The 21,476-nt window shown below is 39.3% G+C and overlaps 1 protein-coding gene across 6 annotated transcripts in view; it reads left to right on the top strand.

The window, feature by feature from the left end:
• The window catches only part of SLC24A2 (solute carrier family 24 member 2), a 162,307-nt gene that overhangs the window by 102,099 nt on the left and 38,732 nt on the right, over nucleotides 1–21,476 (top strand). For 4 of the 6 annotated variants that reach the window (XM_038170481.2, XM_038170476.2, XM_072030917.1 and 1 more), the window contains 4 exons: nucleotides 3,876–4,004; nucleotides 9,787–9,876; nucleotides 10,336–10,502; nucleotides 12,623–13,019. In XM_038170481.2, the coding sequence (XP_038026409.1) occupies nucleotides 3,876–4,004; nucleotides 9,787–9,876; nucleotides 10,336–10,502; nucleotides 12,623–12,872 (636 nt within the window). In that variant the 3' untranslated portion in view covers nucleotides 12,873–13,019. Of the gene's footprint in view, nucleotides 1–3,875; nucleotides 4,005–9,786; nucleotides 9,877–10,335; nucleotides 10,503–12,622; nucleotides 13,020–16,104; nucleotides 16,462–21,476 lie in introns of those variants that run through there. The other 2 variants (XM_038170478.2, XM_038170482.2) reach the window with 2 other exon arrangements.

The following is a 21,476-nucleotide window of genomic DNA, read 5'->3' as shown; positions in this document are numbered from 1 at the left end:
AAGAGCTGGGCTTGCTTGTCTAGGTTCTCATCACTTCATGGCAATTGAGGAGTTGAACTATATTCAACAATTAATTGTTGAATAATTAAGACTGGATCTTCAACCAAAATAAGCAATAAGTAGAAAATGTTATGAACAATACCAACATATGGTGACATTTCATCAACAATTCTTTTGCTCATAAAAGTAACTGATGTGGTTGTTTAAATGACTGCTTTTTATAGCATTTGTCATAAGGCTTATGTAAGCAATGTTAAGAAAGGGTAATATCTCACAATCTATGGGAAGAGTAACAGGTCCATTGCAGAAAGGACTGATTTCTCAGGCAGGAGCAGCACAAACTAGACCAGGCTGCCCAAAGCCCCATCCAGCCTGGCCTTGAACACTTCCAGGGATGGGGCATCCACAGTTTCTCTGGGCAACCTTTTCCAGTGCCTCACTGCCCTCTGAGTGAAGAATTTTCTCGTAACATCTAATCTAAATCTGCCCTCTTTCAATTTAAACCCACTACTCCTTGTCCTATTACTCCACTCCCTGACACAGAGTCCCTCCCCAGCTTTTTGTAGACTCCTTTAGGTACTGGAAGGCTTCTATAAGGTCTCACCTGAGCCTTCTCTTCTCAGACTGAACAACCCCAAGCCCTCGCAATGTGTTTTCATAGGAGGATGATCCATCTGTCTGATCATCCTCATGGCTCTCCTCTGGACTCGCTCCAACAGGTCCATGTCCTTCTTGTGCTGGCAACCACAGAACGGTATTCCAGGTGGGGTCTCATGTCTCATGAAGCAGAGCAGAGGAGAAGAATCACCTTCCTTAACCCACTGGCCATGCTTCTTTTGATGCAGCCCAGGATACAGCTGGTTTTCTGGGCTGCAAGCGCACATTGCTGGCTCATGTTGAGCTTCTTATCAACCAACACCCCCAAGTCCTTCTCCTTAGGGCTGCTGTCAATCCTTTCTCTGCCTAGCCCACATTTGTGCCTGGGATTTCCCAGACCTATATACATGACCTTGCACCTGGCCTTGAACTTAACGAGGTTTGCCTGGGCCCACCTCTCAAGCCTGCCAAGGTCCCTCTGGATGGCATGTCTTCCTGCCATCATGTCAACTGCTGGTGTCATCACCAGTGGCACAGCATGGTAACATCTGCAAGCATGCTGAGGGAGCACTCGTTTGCACTGTCCATGTCACCAACAAAGATTTTAAACATTGTCAGTCCCACTACAAACCCCTTCAGAACACCAGTTTTCACTGGTCTCCACTTGGACATTGATCCACTGACTGCAACTCTTTGAGTGCAACCATCCAGGCAATTTCTTAACCACCAAGTGGTCCATTCATCAAATCCATGTTTCTCCAATTTAGAGTTAAGGATGTTGTGCAGGACAGTGTCAAATGCTTTCCACAAGTCCAGGTAGAAGACCTGATCTCCCACAGTGGGCAGTTCTTTACTCTCCCAGTCATTGCTTTTGCCATCTGTGACTTCGGCTGTGTGGCTACAGCTCTTGCTGGTGAAAACTGAGGCAGAAAGTCATTGAGTACCTCAGCCTTTTCCATATCCCAGGTGACCAGGTCTCTTCCAGAGAGGGTCCACATTTTCTCTAGCCTTTCTTTTTATTACTGACAAATCTGAAGAAGCTTTTCTTGTTGTTCCTGGCCATATATAATTCTATAAAGGCTTTCGCATTCCTAATGTGATCCCTGGCTGCTCGTATAACTTCTCCCAGGCTATCTGTCCTTGATTCCACTTTCTGTAGGCCTTCTTTTGAGTTTGGCCAGGAGCTCATTGTCCATCAGCACAGTCCTCCTGGCATTTTTGTCTGACTTCTTCTTTGTTGTGATGCATTGCTCCTGAGCTTACAGGAGGTGATCCTTGAATATTAACTACCTTTCTTGGGCTCCCTTTCCCTCCAGAGCTTTATCCTGTGGTACTTTGCCATGTAGAACCTTGAAGAAAACAAAGTATGCTTTTCTAAAGTACAGGGTATCGAGCTTGCTGTGTACCTTGTTCTCTGTCCTCAGGATCTTGAACTCCAGCATTTCATGGTCACTGCAGCCAATGCTGCTCTTGAGTTTCACATTCCCCACCAGCCCTTCCTTACTGGTGAGAACAAGGTCCAGCATAACACCTCTCCTTGTTCTCCAAGAACCTCCTGAATTGCCTGTGCCCTGCTGTGCTGTCCCTCCAACAGGTGCCAGAGTGGTTGAAGTCCCCCATGAGGACCAGGGCTTGTAAACATGAGGCTGTTTCTCTCTTTCTGTGGAGGGCCTCAGCTACTTGGTCTTCCTGATCAGGTGGCCTGTAGCAGACCCCCACTACAATGTCATCTGTCCCTGCCCTCCCTTTAGGGAGGCTCTGCCAGCTCCTCATCCATTTCCAGGCAGAGCTCCACACACTCCAGCTGCTCCATTTCTTCTCCTGCCTGTCCTTCCTAAAGAGCCTGTATCACTCCATTCCAACATTCTAGTCATGGGAGCCATCCCACCACGTCTCCATGATGCCAATAAGACCGTAGTCCAGTAGGTGTGCACAAATATCTAACTCCCCTTGTTTATTCCCCGTGCAACTGTTTTTTTGGAGGGACTTATTCATGGACTTACTTCATGGAGCTCTCTAGAAAAATCTTTCCACAGTCTGAATAGGATTTGCATTACACACCTCTATCTGACAGACCCATTTAGGCCATTTTTTCCCCTCTTGCCATATTATGCAATGTTAGATCCATGTGCAATTCTAGAGTCATTGACTACCTGCGATAAAAGTTAATAGGTTGTTTTTAAACATAGACCCAAAAGGCTGAAATGTGCTTACTTTGCTTTATTTCTGCAGCAATCTAAAGGGCTCCGTTTTGTTGGCAGAGGCAAACTAGGGAAAGAGAGATGTGTGGCAGATGGAATGTTTTCTGTCAGGGAAAAGGTCCCTATACATCAACTCTGTAATACAGATGAGAGGTGAAGATCTTACACATAAAAGGATATTAAAGATTGATGTTAGAATCAGCTACTCAAATAAAAGAGGAATGAATTTCTTTTAGTTTTATCACCAAGTTGTGAAGAAGACTGCTGTGTTGTGGAAAGTCTAAACACAAGTGGGTCATGGTGGAGATGAGAAGACTTTTCCTCACCTGAACAGCTCAGCTGTGGAACCAGAGCCCAGAAATGTCAAGTGATTTCACCTCCGGGGTGGGGTTTCATATCCCAGCTGGGCAAAGTTCTGAGCAGCCTGAGCAGGGTTGCTCCCCAGGTCCCTGCCAGCCTGAATTGTCCTATGGTCCTTTCAACAAGGGAATACATGCACATGTATCTTGAAAAGTAATGTTTAAATTACTCAGAAGAGCTTAAAAAGTTATATATGTGTGTATGTATACATGTATATACATGTATTCACATATATATAGTTGTTATGCATATATGCAAGTATTTGTGCGTGTGTACCACCACACATATATTTATACAAATCTCAATCTATTTGGTCAGAACTGGGGCAGTCCAGACCAGTTTTGATGTCTGGTTAGACAAGCACATATCCCAGGGGAGAGCCTGCAGGAAGATGAAATAACGTATCAGAGGCACAAAGCAGGTGTTGCCCCCCTCCAGGGAGAAGGTGCAATACTTCTCCATGCATCCCAAGGGACCAGCATCACTGTCAGTACAGATGCAGTCAGACACCGTCAGGCAGCCTGTGCTGGAAAGATACCACATAGCCTGGCCCAAACCATCTGACTGTTCTAGCTAATGTTGCTAGGAAGATGTGGTGTTAATGTGATATTTTCAGACCCCATGGGTTCTTACTGAAGTCCTAAGGACCACAATTTAAACAATCCCTAGCCCCATTTATCCACTTCAATACTCTGCTCACTGCAGTTTGTCTTACAGAATGAAGAGGATGAGGACCAGCCACTCAGCCTGGCCTGGCCTGACACCCCACGCAAGCAGCTCACCTACCTTGTTGTATTACCCATTGTGTTTCCACTGTGGGCTTCACTCCCAGATGTCAGAAATCCCGTGAGTAACTGGCTTTACAAGTCCATGTGTTCTACACAGCTGGGGATTCTCTAGCTAAATGCCAACATCCAGAAAGAGACTGCAGTGAATTTATGTAAAAATAGAATTAATTATTTATGTTTATAAGTTTCTTCTTTGGGGAAGCCACATCATTAATCTTCAAATCTTCAAATAGGTGCTTATGGACAACTGATTGGTAATAGATCTATAAAAATTGCCATTCATATTCATTAATATTTTGTGACGCGAAGTGAAATCTCTTCAAATTTCTTTGGGGATTTCACATCTGCATTTCTAGATTTCCACTGAGCATCACATAAGTGCTGAGGAAGTCTGCCCATCTTTAGTGCCCTAAAGGGTGAAACTAGAAAGAATATTAGACTGTCTAGACTTTCTCAGTGGTTCAAAAATAATGATATGCATTTTCTACTACACCTCTGCCTTCTACTCACCATCTTTAAATTTCATACTAGAACAAAACCCAGAAATCATTCCATGTGTAAAACACTTTAATTTTTATCCCCAACTTGGCTTGAAGCCTTGTAAACCTTCTTCTTAATAGAAATTATATAAAATGACAAGCTGTCAAGCGTTACCACATTTACACTCACATATCCATATAATCCTGACTGGGAAGGTTCATGGAAAGTAAAAGAACTGTAAAAAAGAAGTCAATAGATGTGATAGATGGAAAAATCCTTTAGCAGTGTTTTAATCTCTTTTCCTTTCTGGATCAAAAATAGACTTAAAACTGCTGCAAGAGAGCGATGTACAGCTTAAAAGGTTATAAACCAACACCCAGAATTATTTTTTCTTCCTTATCACATTTCCCATCCCACACACCCAAAAACTGTAATTCAGTGCAAGAAACGAGCTAAAATAAGACCTCTGATTTGTTTTTAGATACGGGTTTCTCAAAGGACATAAACTGACATTTTCCCTTCCAGTTTTCAAGCTTTATTTTCTTTAAGTTTTCAAACAACTCTGGTAAACATTTTTGTTTGGTAACACAGAAAAACACACTAAATGAATTTCCAGATTGTTTGTGTCTTTACTTAAGCTTCTTCACCTACCCCCACCCAGTATTATTCAAAACCACCTTTATACTTTTTTTCATGATTTGAGCCAAAATGAGCAAGTACTCAGATGCTAAAAAACAAGGATGTTCATTATTTTGAATTTTGTTTCTTTCTGTAAAAACTTGCCCAATGTTCTATACTGCACAAGTGAGAACAGTTGTTACAACAGTGGCTTTGGAAAAGTGAATATCTCTTGATATGCAATTGTGTAATATGTGTGAATATTTTTTAAGTTTTATAATATCATTCAATGAAAGGTATACATATTTTTTTACACAAAAGCAAAAACAATGCAGTTTATAATTATATATAATAATAACAGCAGAGGTAACAGGCTGTATCAGTATGACAAGCTGCTTACTTTGAACATTACTGTCAAAGAATTAACCAGATGGTTGCATCAACTCTCTGTGCCCAGCTGTCTAACTTTTCAAGGACACTTCATTAGAGTGTTTGTCTCCAAAATATTCTCACTTATGCCTGTGTGCCATCCTCTTCCTTTCCTAACAAAAAGAAAACACAATTTCACAGCTCAGCATGTGCATCAGAAAACAAGTTTCCATGAAATCTGTGAGGCAAAAGTTAAAACACTAAAACAATATTTAAATAGATTTTGTAGGTAGGCCTACTGTCAGGGGCTCGATTTGCAAGTGTGGTAATTTTAGTTAGAAACCCAAATTCTCCATCAGGATGCTCAGATTAGCATGTGGGTATATAAAATTAACACTAGTGTGCTAAATACTGATTTGAGAGGCCATATGGAGCTTTGACATCCTCTGTGGGTATCCACTTTTCAAAAATGAGTTCTTCTTCCCTCCTAGAGTTTGTTTTCTAAAATATATTTTACCTCCACTTAATGGAGAAGGTTTGACTGCATTTACTCGTACTAGACCAAGCTATATCTTGCTCCTTGAGGTCCTGAAACTCTAGCAAAATTACTTCATATACAAGGACTCCAGTTATGAAATTTGCAAAATCCTTGCTGCCTTATTATGCTCTGGTGCATAGATATGCAGATTTATATATACCTACAGTAGATTACAGAGTAGGTCAATTAACTCCTCAGCTGATTCAATAGCTGACATATTTTAATGTGTGTTGATTGCCTTAACTATACCTGCTCACATAAAACAAGCGTACATGAAAATCCTTACCGTAACATCAACAATGTTACTGGCAGTACAGCAGAAGCAGGTGCACCCCTTCGGAATCTGACTTTTTGTTCAGGTATTTTGAACAATATAAATATATTTTTTTCCTATACTAATAGAGAACATTTTCCCAGTGATACTACGAAGGTTGTAAGCACAACCATCTACTTTTTACAGTTAGGGATACTGAAACGTTGAAGGGAAAACAACATGACTAAGGTGACCCAGGGGCCCGTGGCAGACATTGAACACCATCTCATTTGTTATAATCGTACTGCAACATCCATCCCTTTGTATTACAGGCCAGAAAAATGGCTATCTTCAGTCCAATCCTGTTACGACTGGACCCATATGGGGCAGTTCATTGCATCTCTGAAAATTCCCATTACCAGCAAGAACTTACATGAACTCTCCTTGCCACACAGAGATACATTGTTACCAAGGGGACAAGGACAAGATGTTCCTTCACAGATCCAGTTACAGGAACAGGTTCTGAGTAATCAGATTTAAGCACTGTCAAGTATGGAAGGAAAATCAAAGCTTGCAATACAGATAAATTTATGCATGAGACAAACATATGATTCATTCAGGTTAAAGGGAAAAAAAAAAAAAAAAGATATCAGTAATAAAAGCAGCTAAAATTAAGACAGGTACCTTACAAATCATTAGGTACTCACTATCTTTCAGGATCAGACTCTTAGAAGAAAAATCTTCACTTTTCAACATACTTTGATCATTCTTGCTACTTGTTTTCAAGTCCTGTTTTTCAGACGCTGACATGAATTCAATACAGAAATGTACCAAGAAAAATGTCCTTAAGGTTACTGATAGACAGGAAAAGTACCAAACCAACCAATGTACAGCAAAGCTACGAAATTCTTTCTCTTTTGTTAAAAGAAAATAGCATACAAACTGAATGAACCATGGCTTTTCTCCTTTGTCTGTTACCATGACCACAACAGAACCAATTGGTAATAAACTGGGCTCTCTCTCTTTGTAAGGCAACCATCACAACAGCTACCAGAAAAGGTGGAGAGAATTGCTCTCTGTTGTTTCTGACTAATTCTTTTAGGAGAATACTTGGAATTAGCAGCTCTGTATATTCCCAAGAGGTAACGAGCTACAAAGAGATAAATCTCAAAAGAATGCTGCCAACGGTTACAAAATAGTCATGATTATTATTTTACTCTGGAAATAAAATCCAGCATAAGGAAAAACAACAGCAACAAAAAACAGTGCCATCACTGTTCCATTTTAAAAATGTAATCTATATGCAAATTATACAGCAGCATCTATGGAGTCCCTTCTTGATTTCATCACCTGTAATCTGCACAAGCTTTGAATTTTGCCCTTTTTGAGTTTAAGTGTTCCTCGTTTTAAAATTGGTAATTAAACTATTAAGTCTATTAAAGTGCCCGTAATCTCAAATGGCTGCCTATCAGTTTTTCTGGAGGGGGATTGGCTAAGACAGTCTGGGAACAGACACATTGCAAAGTTTCTGACTGATAGTCCCTTAACCATCCAATTCTCCATGTTCTATCTATCTGACTCAGATAAACAAAGCCAAGTTATTTTACAAGAACTGTTCAGTATATATAATCCTGTATTTTCATTAGTCAGACAGCTATTACTGGCCAGTACAGTTATTGTTGTATTGGATTTGTGTAAGCCAATGTATGCTTATTTCTTGAGTGTTGTATATTGATTATTCAAGTTTCACTGCAATGATGTGCTCTTGTTTGTATTTTCTGACCAGCTGTGACAAGTTTATTACTTCATCATCTCATTCACCATATGTGTTGCAAAAAAAATCCTTTTCATGCAGAAGGCAAAAAATGTTGAAAGTTGAAATATGTGACTGTTAACAATGCTCGAAAAGAAGTGCTAGTCTTTCAGTATGTCCCCCAGTACATTTAAAGTTGTGATTTTAAAATAAAAGGTGCATCTGATTTCTGAATAAGTTTAGGCATCGGAAGTTCATTGCTAGATTTTCTAAATTAATAAATGTTCAGAACTCTGTTTTGAAAACTCACTGCTTGCTCCATAAAGTTAAGAAGCAGATCAACTGAAGTTGCTTAGGCAGTTCTAGAAACAGTGCTTGTGACAGGAGTGGAACTTAAAGAAAAAAAATAATTTTCAGATGCCATTGTGACTATCCCTATATTTAAAAATAATTCATTTAAAACATCTTACTGGAATGATTTTCTTGCTCCAAGAAGTTCAGCTAGTTATTTATATATGAGTATTTCTACATGGGGTTTGGGAGCACTGTTAAATCTGTTCCATCTTTAATGTGTACTGTTATGAATATTCAATTACAGGGTTGTGTAGGTCGTGCTAGTCAATGTTTGCAAGCCCAGTTTGCAGGACAAAATTTAGTGTTATGCAAAGTGCCCATGTGTCCTGCAACACAACCCATAAGCACACCCATTGCTGAGGCTGATATGGACGTTTAAATTGTTTCTTCCTGTAGATGAGTGCGTACAATTACCATTGCTGACTTTACCTTTTTTCCATTAAGGGTGAGGATTTTCTTCAGCAGGTAGATGCCCATAAGGAACTGGTTTCATTCAGGATTGATAGCATTCATTCTTTTTAAACAGTAATTTGATTAAGACAGTGTTTACTCAGTACTGTACTGCAGTCATGTTTCCTTCCTTTAGTTGTTAACAATCACTTTTTGTTACATACATGTAGCAAGCCAATAGGAAATATGAATGATGCAAAAGACTGGAAAGAAACAAAACCAAATATGTATATATATTTATATATATACAGTCATGCTCACATGTAAGTATATAAATCATTACTCTGAATGTAACCCATTCATTGGCTGCAATAATACCATCTATTCAAAGCTTGGCGTTAGTAAAGGAGATACGGAAAATGAAAATGAGGTTACCCTACTGTGATACAAATTTTGGAATTCAATGAAGGGCCTTAGGGTGTTTTAACTTTTTTTTTTTTTTTCCTTTAGAACAAACTTCTCTACAAAACAAAGCACTGCAAATATATTCTTAATGTTTATTCTCTTCTAATTGAAAAAAATTAGTCATTTTCCCAAGAAAAGCCCATGATCTAATATATTCTGAATATGCATTTTTTTTACAGTCTATCCTGTGATAGCCTGTTATGGTGACTGTGAATGATGTTGTAGAAAGTTATCAATATGTGAATAAAATGTAACAATTTGAAAATATTCCTTCTGATCAGGCATGAATTTATTCATATTTTGCATATGCAAACTGCAACATAACAGCATATGATACAAATAAACAACAGAAAACCTGCCATTCATAATGAAAGCTGTTGTTAGGGGGATGAATCTTGTCATAGATCCATTTGCAACCAAAGCCAATGCAAGAATGAGGCCCAGCTAAGCATATACCAGTGTGGAAAGCCAGTCTTTTAGCACTCCTGACTTTTGTCTTGGTCATATGGTGGTCAGAAGAGTTGATCAGAAGAAGCGAGAGGTCACTTAAAGTATGAATAGAATAGAACAAAGCAGACTTCAACATAGGTGCTCACTGCTTCTCTTTGTTTCTTTTTCAGAGGTCAAGAAAATTTTTCCCTATCACATTTTTTGGCTCAATCAGTTGGATTGCATTTTTTTCTTACTTAATGGTCTGGTGGGCACACCAGGTAAGAAGGTGATGCTGGTATGAAATGCAAGCCCTGCCTCATGTTTTGCACTGTGAGAAACCATTTAGAATCAGAGTCCGTCATATCCTCATGCTGAGTAGCACTCTATTCAGGAGCTGCAATGATAGATGAAGTAAATCACTACTCAGTAAATGGAAAGTAGTTCAGAGAGCTGTGGTTGCCCTGACCACAGGATATAATCACTCTGGTAACATCTGAGACATCAGTAGCTGCTTGTCGATGCCTACATGGTTCTCTGTGACAATCTTATATTTCTCCTGAAATGTGGAGGTCTGTGAAAACAGTAATTCTCCAATCTTGACTGTATTCTCAAAGATGGTCAGGAAGCTCCAGTATAATATTCTTGGTTAAGCAGGTTTAAAGCAGAAAGCATTCCTCCACCAAATGAATGCAACTCTTTTTTTTTTTTTTTTCCTGTCTTTGTTCAAATCCTTTTAGGTTGGAGAAACCATTGGTATTAGTGAAGAAATCATGGGATTGACTATTTTAGCTGCTGGCACATCCATTCCTGACCTTATTACCAGTGTTATTGTAGCACGCAAAGGTCTGGGGGACATGGCTGTATCCAGTTCTGTTGGAAGCAACATATTTGACATCACAGTGGGGTAAGTCCTACAGCAAGAAAACTGTGTCTGTTTTAACAAGTGCTTTGTTCTTGGCATTGTTGGCTTGGTTTTGTCAAGGTGTTGCCTACCCCAATTTTCTGACATTGATGTTTGAAAAAGACAGTAATGTAAATATACAATGAATGTTAACATTTCAAATGTTCAGAAGTTTATAGACATTTTTATGACAGGCTAGTTACAAAATCATTACCTAATTCTCTGTGTCATACACTGAAGAGCTGCCCAGGCAAGTAAATCACACTAAAAAAAAAAAAAAATGTTCCAAGTAGGAGTTTTTGAAGCTTTTATGCTTTTGTTAGGTTTCTGTTTTTCACTTACGTTACTACTTACTGGGCTTATGCCAGGACTTTCTTTACAACCACTAATCAAGGAATAATTCATTGCCCCTGAATCATTCAGTGTGTTTGTTGCTAGAAACAAACATATGTCAATGTCTTATGTAGCTCTCATAGTACGTTGTTGACGTGACCTTTTTATATAGTTGTTGACATTATTTTTTTTTATATAGCTCACAAATTCCAAATTACAAACCAATTCTCTATTAACACAAAAGTCTTTTGTAAAGCACTATGTGAAGCAGTGTGCTATTTACACCTTACTGCTTCACAGCAGTTCTAGGGTAAGGATAAGTGGCAAGCAGTTGGAACACAAGTTCCTATTGGACCCAATGAGATCAAGCTAGACCTGATCCAGGAATGTTGTAATCTATGCCTCAGTATTTCAAAAATGTGCAGCAAGTGTACAAGCAAGCTCTGTCTTTATCCCCACTCTTTGTTTCTCCATTTTTCATTGTTTCTTGCTGTCACACGTGCAGAAGAAGAGTTCTCATCATAGTCATAGTCCAGTCAGAAACATCTGTAGAACAGATTTTAGTGTTAGCTGCTGAAAATACACCACCAACTGCACTGGTACAAAATTGGATCCCAAAGTTACAGTGGATAATAAATGGCTCCATCTCTTAGCTAATTGCAGTACCTTCAGACTCTGCAGAAAAACTGGGCCACATTTTTTTCTATTAACCCGGAAGCTTTCTATTAACCCAGAAGTGTTTGAAATAAAATCCATAATACGTAATATAAAACCCACAAAACATATGAAAGCATTATTCATTATAAAGTGTTTCAACCTCGAGCATGTAAGGTTCATTACAAAACTTTTTTCTTTTGCAGTATTTAATTTTTCTAACACGTTTTTTTAGTCTTCCTGCCAATGGAAATGCTGTTGTCCTGTAACACAGACTGCTGGGCTTAGCATATTTACAACAGAAATGGCACTGTTTCACTGTAGTTTGGTTTAGTTAGTACTGAGGCTATAGTGAATTATTCTTTCTTGAGCTGCTTATTCAAAGCTTGAATGTTGTGAGCTTCTGACAGCTCTCTTCATGTATCCTAAGCCTGCTAAGCGCCAATCGGTAGCTTAAATATTTATTTCAGCTTGACATCTTCCTGAGGGATGTTGCCTCATTCTGTAGCATCAGAGATGAGAAAAGTAATGACAGCAAGCAAATACAGAAATAGAAATTAATCTAAGGTTCAGCTGAAGTTCACATTTTAACACAGGTTTATAAAGTAAATGGGGATCAAGACTTTTAAGGACCGAATGTTGGGGGCAGTGCCTTGGTTCATCATGGGGATGGACATGGGAATGGATGGGATGGATGGGGAAGGGCATGTCATTAGGTGACCCCCCCCCTCCTGCCTGGCAGGCTCTTGGGGGAGGGTTGGAAGAAGGTTTGTCTGCATACGGTGTGCAATGCAGAAACAAATGAGAGGATCCTCCCTGCTCACTGACAGGACAGGATGACCGGTGATTTCTGTCAGCTAAGGGGGGGATACGTTCCACCAATGTAACTGGTGGAAGATAAACTGGGACCCTAAATACCATGTGTTTTCTCCTAGTACCACAAGCACATTGATAAATTAGGTTTATGCACATAGTAGAAGATTTTCTTGCTTCATTTTATACAGGAAGCTTCTGGTTGCATTTTGAAGTGCCTCCAGATATTTTCTAGTGTTCCTTTCTGGATCTCTGATGTATTTCCAATTTCTCTCTTTTTTTTTTTTTCTTTCTTTTTTTTTTTCTTCCTTTTTTTTCAACAGCCTACCTCTTCCATGGCTCCTGTATGCTATGATTAACAGCTTTGCCCCAGTGACAGTCAGCAGCAATGGTCTGTTCTGTGCAATTGTCCTCCTCTTCATCATGCTGCTCTTTGTCATCCTCTCCATCGCTTTGTGCAAGTGGAGGATGAATAAAATTCTGGGCTTTCTCATGTTTGGGCTTTATTTTGTATTCCTGATTGTCAGCGTCCTCCTGGAGGACAAAGTGATCCAGTGCCCTGTCTCCATCTAGTGGAAAGTGCTGTTTCCTAAGGGAAAAAAAAAAAAAAAGTTTATTTATTCAAAATATATCTATATATCGAAATGAAACAACAAAAACAAAACAAAAACAAAGCAAGCAAACAAAAACAATTTAAAGATTTGTAAATCTCCTATTCCTCGGCCATAAAAGAGAAAGAAAAAGATACAAAGAGAGGAACTCGGAGTGAAGACTGATTGCTGCTGGACAGTGCGGATGCGTACGAAGGGCTGAGGCCAGCTGCGCCAACGTTTTCTTTGTTTGCTGCAGAACAACCTCGCCCCTCAGTACTGGGGATGCTGCACACGCACTGAGACAGTGAAAGCTATTCTTTCTTCTATGCCTACGGTACATATCCACAGACTACTTTTTCTCTGTAGTAGTATACACAGACACACAGAGTATTCATTTCTTGAAGCTATAATCTTCTAAAGGGGAATGCTAATATTGACTTGGGGAGGGACCACCCTCCCACACACACCTCGACATGGGATTTATCTGATGATCTGCTGATGCTGCTGAATGGAAAGCAATCACTGAGTGCATGAGTCACAGACAAGGAAGATCTTACACGTCTCTTCATTTGGGTGGACTTACATGATGTGATTTCAGCAGAGCTAGGGAGTTACCAGTGTATGATCCTCTGCATCACAGTGCTATAAAGGCCATTGGCAGGATGTTACTGATGATTTACTACATCTTGCAAAATGCTTCAGACTGCTGAAATTCCAGCTCTAGCACTGAAGGGACAATGTTGGATGGCCATTTCGTGACTGATGCAGATTTTCACTCTATTCACAGGCAAAGCCTGTCTGGGGATTTGCTCTTTACTTTAATACCAATGCAGCATGCAAAGAGATGATACAACTACTATGTGAACACAACATTTTTTTCTAATGCAGCAATACTAACAACAGTACCAATGGCTTTCAGATGCTGTTACCATTATAAGTTTGCCTTTTGATGCCAGAAGAAAAAGGCTTATTTGCTTATGCATAGTATTTCATACAGACAATAGAGGTAGTTGTCAAGTGGCAGCCTAAATGCTGAAGTGGATATATATTTTACAAGCTATCTTTGTCCATTACTTGAAGTGTAAGGACCTTCACAGCTACATATAGACATTATTGGAAAAAATATCCAGCTGGTATACAAAGCTGAGGCAGTTTTTATCGCTTATATAAATCTTGAGACTAGGTAGAAGAAACTAACAGCTTAAACATAGTGGAGCTGCAGGAAACCTACATGAAAATTTTTCATTATTGCTGGAAGAGTGAATGTCTAAAGAAGTCTAGGAAAGAGTGATAATGCAATATCTTACTGAAATCCTGAGAGGATGAGGAGGTACAAACTGAGAACAAAAGAGAGAGAGAGAAAGAAAGAGTGAAGGAAAGGCAATGCTCATATTTCCTGTAGTGTGTATGATTTTAAAAAATGGGAGAACTGGAACAGGTGTTAAGAAATTATTTCAGATAATTGGTGTTTGTTTCTTCAAGTCTTTCTTTGCAGTTAGAGTTCATGAAATTTCAGCATATATCTATGACCTGTTTCAGCATTGTTCTGTATTTGTATTGTGCTCACAATGGCAATGCAATGCTCACAGCTGTGCAACAGAAGGCTCAGCACATTTTGTCTTGTCTGTTTTTCTGATGCTGTCACCGTGCTTTCCTGCCTGTGTTCCATGCTGTTTGCTTTTCACTCATCCCCTTTGTGGTTTACTGTATTCCTATTATCTGTGTTTGTATATATAACAGTAGCCAGCTACTAGGACTTGACAGAAAACAACAGTAGAGAAAAACATAAGAAATACATATTAAAAAATATTGAAATATTAAGGTTGTGAGATATTATTTAAAATGCAAGATACTACTGAGTAAAAAGCAAGAAAACTAGGAGTTACAATGTCTTCTGCTCATGTCTTATCCTAAAGTATTAAGTCCTATGTAAAGAATTACATTCAGAACGAGTATTTGATCTTAACCATACAATTAAAATAGCCCTTGCTCCTTCACACATTTCTCTCATTGGGAGCACAAAATTGTCAGTGATGTATTTAAGATCCTTCATTGCTCCAGAATCCTTACTTGTATTAACTATAGTGCTTCCAGTCTCTTAACATTTGTTTCTATGGGTGCACTCAAAGGTAAGATGTACATACATACAGTGCCCTCTGCTGAAAAGAACAGCAATCCTGCGAAGGATAATCTGTGACCCACATTGTGAGCTCAAATGAAGCAGGTGTCCCAAAATACAGAGCTGACTCTACAGTGTAATCTCAGAAGATTCACCAAATGCTTTCTGTTGCTGATGACAGTGCTCAGAACAGGCCGTCAGCATGACCCAAGTGATTCTTTTGCAGGTGAGCAGAAGAAGGCAGTGTGATCTAAAAGACCATGTGCAGGGTTGCAGTAAGTCTGTGTCACTTACAATAATCAAAGATGCTCAAACTCACTGGTCTACCTTTCAAATTGAGAAACCAAGGAAGGACAAGAGCCTGATCTCTGTTCAGTGCATTATTCCTGCTTTTTTTCTTCTGGCTTCATAAACACTGCATTGTAATTCCTGTAATGAAAAGAAAAAAGCCCTACATGACCTAGGGAGTTGTAAGAGCACACTGGTGTGTACAGTAAGGCATGGGCAGCAACAGCAGAGACTACTGAGGGCAGGTAGGGAGTAAGGAGTAGGTGACTGAAAGCCTTACACATTGTGAGTATTTCAGTCCAAAGGTGGCATGAACAGCTTGAAGAAAGACTTTTGTGCACAGGGCTAAGGCTGGTATCCCGTAATGGCATTCATACACTATCTTAAAATATCTGATTCATTTCTTTCCCGGAGGATGTTGGCTGTGTCTGCTTGCTCCCATCAATGTATTCATCCTGGAAGGTATTAGAAGTAATTTTCTACCCCTGAGGAATTAGACAGCTCACGTTTCCCACTGCCTCGCCTCTGCTGGGCAGATCATTATTCAAAGGGCTGAATAACTCTGCTATTGGTGGTAGCTCAGCTCCAGAGGTAATGGGGGAGATTTAAGGTCTGTAATGCATCTGGAGGAGGCTGTTTGTGAAAGCTGGTTATGCTGCACAAGGAAGACAGTCGTTTGCATAACTGCTGGAGTAAGCTGTTTCAGGATCCTTGCAAAAGTGTGTGTTCTTTGGTTAAAAGACAATAGCTGTGCTGATAGAGGAAAGAGAGGAATGAGAGAAGGTAAACCTCTTATCCCATGCAGGAGGAATTTGAAAGTCATCAGCTGGAAAGCTGGAAGGACAGCTGGCAGCTGCTGCAAACCAGTGACTGGATGCTCATGGTCTGTCCCAGCTCAGCACCACCAGAAGGCACACCACTTGCTGGGACACTCTTATTTCACACTGATAGCGAATTTAGCAATGGTTGAATTGCTATGCTTTAACAGTAGTATCACTTCAGTATTCTCCCTTCGAATTCACTGACTGTTTTTCCAGTAAAAGGTGTTTCCCATTGTTCATAGCTGTTTCACTGTTGGATCTGTCAACATTTCTCAGAACTGTACATCTGGAAATCAAAATTAAATTTCTGTTTTAGTCAGGCAAAGTTTTGAATGACTTCATTAGAAAACTGGTCCTGCAATCTGCCTGAGTTCTGCTGTGCACTAATCAGCATAGAAGTCTTCTCATGCACCTGTATGCCTACTCCTATTTATTCAGTTGATGTCTGCATAATACTCATGAAGCATATACATATAAAATAGAAATTGGTGTTACAGTAAAAATCCTGTTATTGCTTAATATTTTCTGGCCAACCCCATGTTGGCAACACCTGTAGTAAGGTAAGAGTACAGGATAAGACTTCAGTTTAAGTAGACACCTCTCCATAGCACCACACCTGAACAGAGCCAGTGTTGGATATGGGTTTTGGAATGGATTTCCAGTAACATTCTAGTATGATTATGGATCAGATTATAACCTGTTGTAAACATTTTTGGCACTGTCTTCATTGGAATTAAAGAAGAAAATGGGCTTCACCTGCAAAACACCATTGAAGTCCTGCAAGAATTTACTGTTTTACACACAACCACAGCAAAGCAGACCAAACAAAAGCCCACTTCCTCTTGCATAAGCCACCATGGTGGAATCTTGTAGGGTAGATGCTATAGAAGTGTAATATGAAGATGGTTTCTTCAAGAACTACATGTAGACATGGGAAAATTTTTCAGCAAATTTCTGGGCATTTTAAAATTATCTATTCTACTGAGAGTTAGTGTTTTTGTGTAGTGCAGACAGGCTTTCTGTGCCGATATGCCTATGCTTATTTATTCAATAGATGTTGATGTCTGCATAATCCTCATGAACCATAAAGCACAGTGGGAGACAAAGAAACTTATCTAAATGTCATTTGATGTTTGTACTGGCAATGAACTTGCTATGTATTTTCCATATATGCTACTCTGAAGTAGTTTATGGTAACTGTCACTCATGGTACTGTTGTGTGTGGATATGAAGGTCCATAAAGAGGTAGGTAGATTAAACATGTGGTTAATCTATACTATAAGAAATAGATGCTTAGAAATATTTTTAATGTTTGGGCGTTTTTTAAGGGATTATTTCTCTGGTTGTCTTTTATTTCATTACATAATTAGAGAAATAGGGAAAAACATTTTTTTAATGCTTCTCCTTTCAGCAGTAATTCCTTAAGGTAGCATCTTGTGTCCCATCTTGGGTTCTAAATCAAATATGAGTCTGGATCAAATAGATTTATTTAATTTATAACAAAGAAATAATCCCTTCTCCAACAACTGGCCCACTGACATCCAGAAGCTTTCTGCCATTTACTTGGACAAGATACAGATTTTTATCCTAGGATAAAAAATAAATGCTCCCATGTAACATGCAGAATTGTCCTAGGAGCTATGTTCAAGGAGAAAAATTGCATTCACTTGTATTCTTTGAAACCATTTTACCTCTTGTAAATAACAATGACACAGCTAACTGAGAAAGAGGCATGGTTAGCTCCTCTGAGCAGGCGAGTCTTGTTTTCCGGCTGTTCCTGAGAAGTTTAATGTGAGAACTTGTAGGTGAAGACATATCTGCAGAAGGTGATTGCCAGATTAGCAAATGGGATAGTTTGCACTGAATGGTGCAGAGTCCTGCTGCAGCTCTCCAACAGGGCGCCTGGCTGATGTTACAAATGTTCCTTCTTGGAGCTGTTGCTATCAGTTATGGTAGCAACTTATGTTGCTGTCAGTTACCATTGCTGAGATACCAGTCATTTCCTTTGGGACTGGGGAGTGTAACTTCCAGACTGAAGTTATACAATTTCTTGCACCATCAGATACCGAAGTCATATATGAATCACAGCCCTGTAGTCTAGACAAATCATGTGGACCTGCTGTGTGTTGCTAATTGACAGTGTATGGCATCTCAGGACTTGTCTGCCTGGGTGGGTGCAGGCAGCTTGCACGCCCTCCTTGCTCGAACTCCAGCATGGCTGGACATAAGCCATCTCTTCTCCAGAAGCCATGTAACCACCTGAGCGTGGCGCTGAGCTGTGCTCCCAGCCAGCCAGATCTAAGTCAGCCCCAGCCTAGAAGCCATGTAACAACTTGGGTAGACCAAATGCACAGCTGGCCACATCGGTCCCAAATGAGCCATTAGCAGCCCAGGACAAGACTGAGTAAGAAATGATGTGAGTTGAAAATGGCAAATGAACTTTACATTCATGTAGACTTATTGTGAATTCACCCCTCATCAAATGCAAAATCAATCTAAACTATGAAATTTGTATGCGTTTTTAAAGATCTTGCACTTTACTACTTTTTTTACTTTTATTTTATGTCACATAGTTGTCTTAATGCAAAAAGAAGCCATAAAAACCCAGAAGACTAGCTTTGGGTTTCTAAATAAGGGGATAATTAATTTTAAGGTGAAGCATCCATTTCACATCTCTGTTTAAGGTATGATGTAAAATACTATCAAACAATGTACAGTAAAGCAGGATCTGGTTTTGCCTTAGTGAAGCTGTGAGTAAATCAGAGGGAGTTTGCTTATACTCTTGAGATTCCCTGTGAGACTGTACAAAACGCTGCACACTGCCTTTGCAGCAGGAGCTCAGTCCTGCCATCCTTGTTCACCCCAGAAGAGGGAATACAGTGGTCACAGAGTCAGGCCCAATGACAGAATTAAATCTTCCTGTCACTCTAATACTTTCTCCCACTGAGATCACTGTAAAGGAAATCCCTTGTATATTAGTGAGTTTACAAAAGTTGTATAATTTCTGTCACATCTTTTTTACAAAGAAATTAAGTATTTTAGGGTCAGGCTATATGATACTAATCAGGCACTTCTTTTAATCCCCTGTAAAAATCAAGTAATGGCAAAGGGATTTTGCTTGGTTTTGTGTTCATTTCCATTACCAAGATCTCTGTTACACAGTCCTAATTTTGCAGTTCTGACTCTGGGGAATTGACTCATGTGAGTGAAAATTATTTCTGTCATAAAGGTGGCAAGATCAAGCCTCTGTATTGTCTTGTGAAAGTAATAGAAGCATGTTATAACTGACAATCAGATGCTATTTTTGTAATGAAGTTTTCTTAGCTTGATTGTTTCACTTTGTAGTTTTCATACTCTTCCATCTCTCATTTTCAACTTATTGAGAGAAAAATGTGAAGTCCCCCATCTTATTCATTTCAAACTTAAAATAAATAAATAAATAAATAAATAAATCTATTACTGTGGAAGCTGGTCCAAGTGACCCCCAGAAAATTCCAGTTTTTCTCATGTGTTTATGCTTATGGATCATCACTCACTATATGAAACTCTCTTATCTCTAAATTGGTGTATTCTCTGTGCGTATAAGTTTGTACATAGTATGGAGGTTATATTTATTTGTACATAGGCTCTCGGAAATAATCCCTTCTATCAAAGGTCCTACTTCTCTCTATCTACAGAATGTTTCACTGTGTTGTGTACACTTTTTCACATAAATGTATGAACCTTATAATACTGATACAGAGTTCTTCATATAAGTCACTCTAAGTAATTAAGTTGTCTAAGTGTGGATAACAACATCAACAATAAACAATAATAATAAACAATAATAAAAAAGACTTGACAGTCTTATTTTGTTCAGTATTTTGTCTTAATTGTTGTGGGCTTGCTATGGCTCTGAAAATAGTCTTTAACTGCATGCTCTGAGGTGAACAAGGGTCTACATGGCTACTCTTAATCATTAGCGTTAAAGCAACAATCACTACTCTTTCCATGTCAGTGTCCTCTCTTGTGTGTGTACACATAGTGAAGAGACTATCTGTGTTACAGTGAGCTTAAAATCTAGTCTATGACCTGATGTGAATCCACCAGATATCTTCCCTGGAGTATATTGCCCCCTTTGGGCTAAGTTTCCCTACATTTCTGTACTGGTACATTTGCTTGCAGATTGTTTTGAAAGCAATTCTTCATTTCAACACCTTGTTGTTTACTTTTCAGTCTGACACCCTTGCAAGCTAGGATATTTGCCTATTTTTGAGTCTGTGTCTGGATGAATGATGCTTTTAAACAAAAGAACCTTCTTAATGAGAAAATCAGTAACATTAAACATTTCCCATAATCCACATTTCCAACAATGAAGATGTCACAAGTAATACAGAGTTGCACTCAGCAACTATATTTGATCAAATAGGCATTATTGCTTTCTCTCTTGTAGTAGCCCAGAAAATCTTTTGACACAGTGAATCAAGATATTTTTAATAAAGCACTGTGCAACCCTTAAAGGTGTGAAGCTCATGACAGAGGTATTTAATTCATCTTCCATCAAAGACTGAAGATTTTTTATTGTAAAAACACAAGAGGTTTACTAAAAGACTGAGTTGAGAATGGTGGTTATCTAGAGACATTTATGCCTGCCAACTGGGAAGAAAAAAACAACCAAACAAACAAAAACAAACAAGGTCAAACACATCCTACAGAAATCTAAGCTGCAGTATGCTGCAAGTCACAGAGGCATGTGTGAGATGTTTTGAAATTTAGCTTGGAGGGGCAGAGTTTAAGGGAAAAGCCATGCTAGGTTTTATCTGCACAAAGAAGTGTGCCCAAACAGGTGCCCAAAGGTGTGTGCACTGATGTGTGTACATGTGCACTGGCCACCACAGGGCTGTGTGCCTTTGCTGCTGCACCCCGCTGCTTGTTAACGTTTGATGCTGCTTCAGCTGTAGCCGCTTCTGGAAGGAGACAAAGGGTTTGAAATCCTTCATTACCACAGCAGGCCTTGATGACATAGGGCTGGTGGGAGCAGGGGAGGGAGAAAAATATTTTAATTCACCTCCTCAGTCCCTCCCAGGGGAAGGACGGAGAATGTCCTTGCTTTGTGTTTCCTCTTCTGCAAGCAAGTACTTCACTGCTTTGTCTGTCATGTCTGAAAACAAAACAAAACAACAAAAAACTCTGTTCGTTCACAATTGCTTTTTCATTTAGAAGGACTTTTCTTTGACAAAGAGAAAAGTGATGTATGTTGTAAAACTAACTGCTTGATCTCCACTCTGGAAAGACTTCAGAGCTTCTCTTTAAAACAGGGAATTCCCTTCCTGTCAACACCTCTCTCAGAAATAAATGTTGTGCCAAACTCTTGTAG

This window comes from Anas platyrhynchos, chromosome Z, assembly GCF_047663525.1.
Source record: "Anas platyrhynchos isolate ZD024472 breed Pekin duck chromosome Z, IASCAAS_PekinDuck_T2T, whole genome shotgun sequence".
Classification (NCBI taxonomy): Eukaryota; Metazoa; Chordata; class Aves; order Anseriformes; family Anatidae; genus Anas; species Anas platyrhynchos.
The sequence above is the reverse complement of the archived record's forward strand: the minus strand, read 5'-3'. Positions and strand labels throughout refer to the sequence as shown.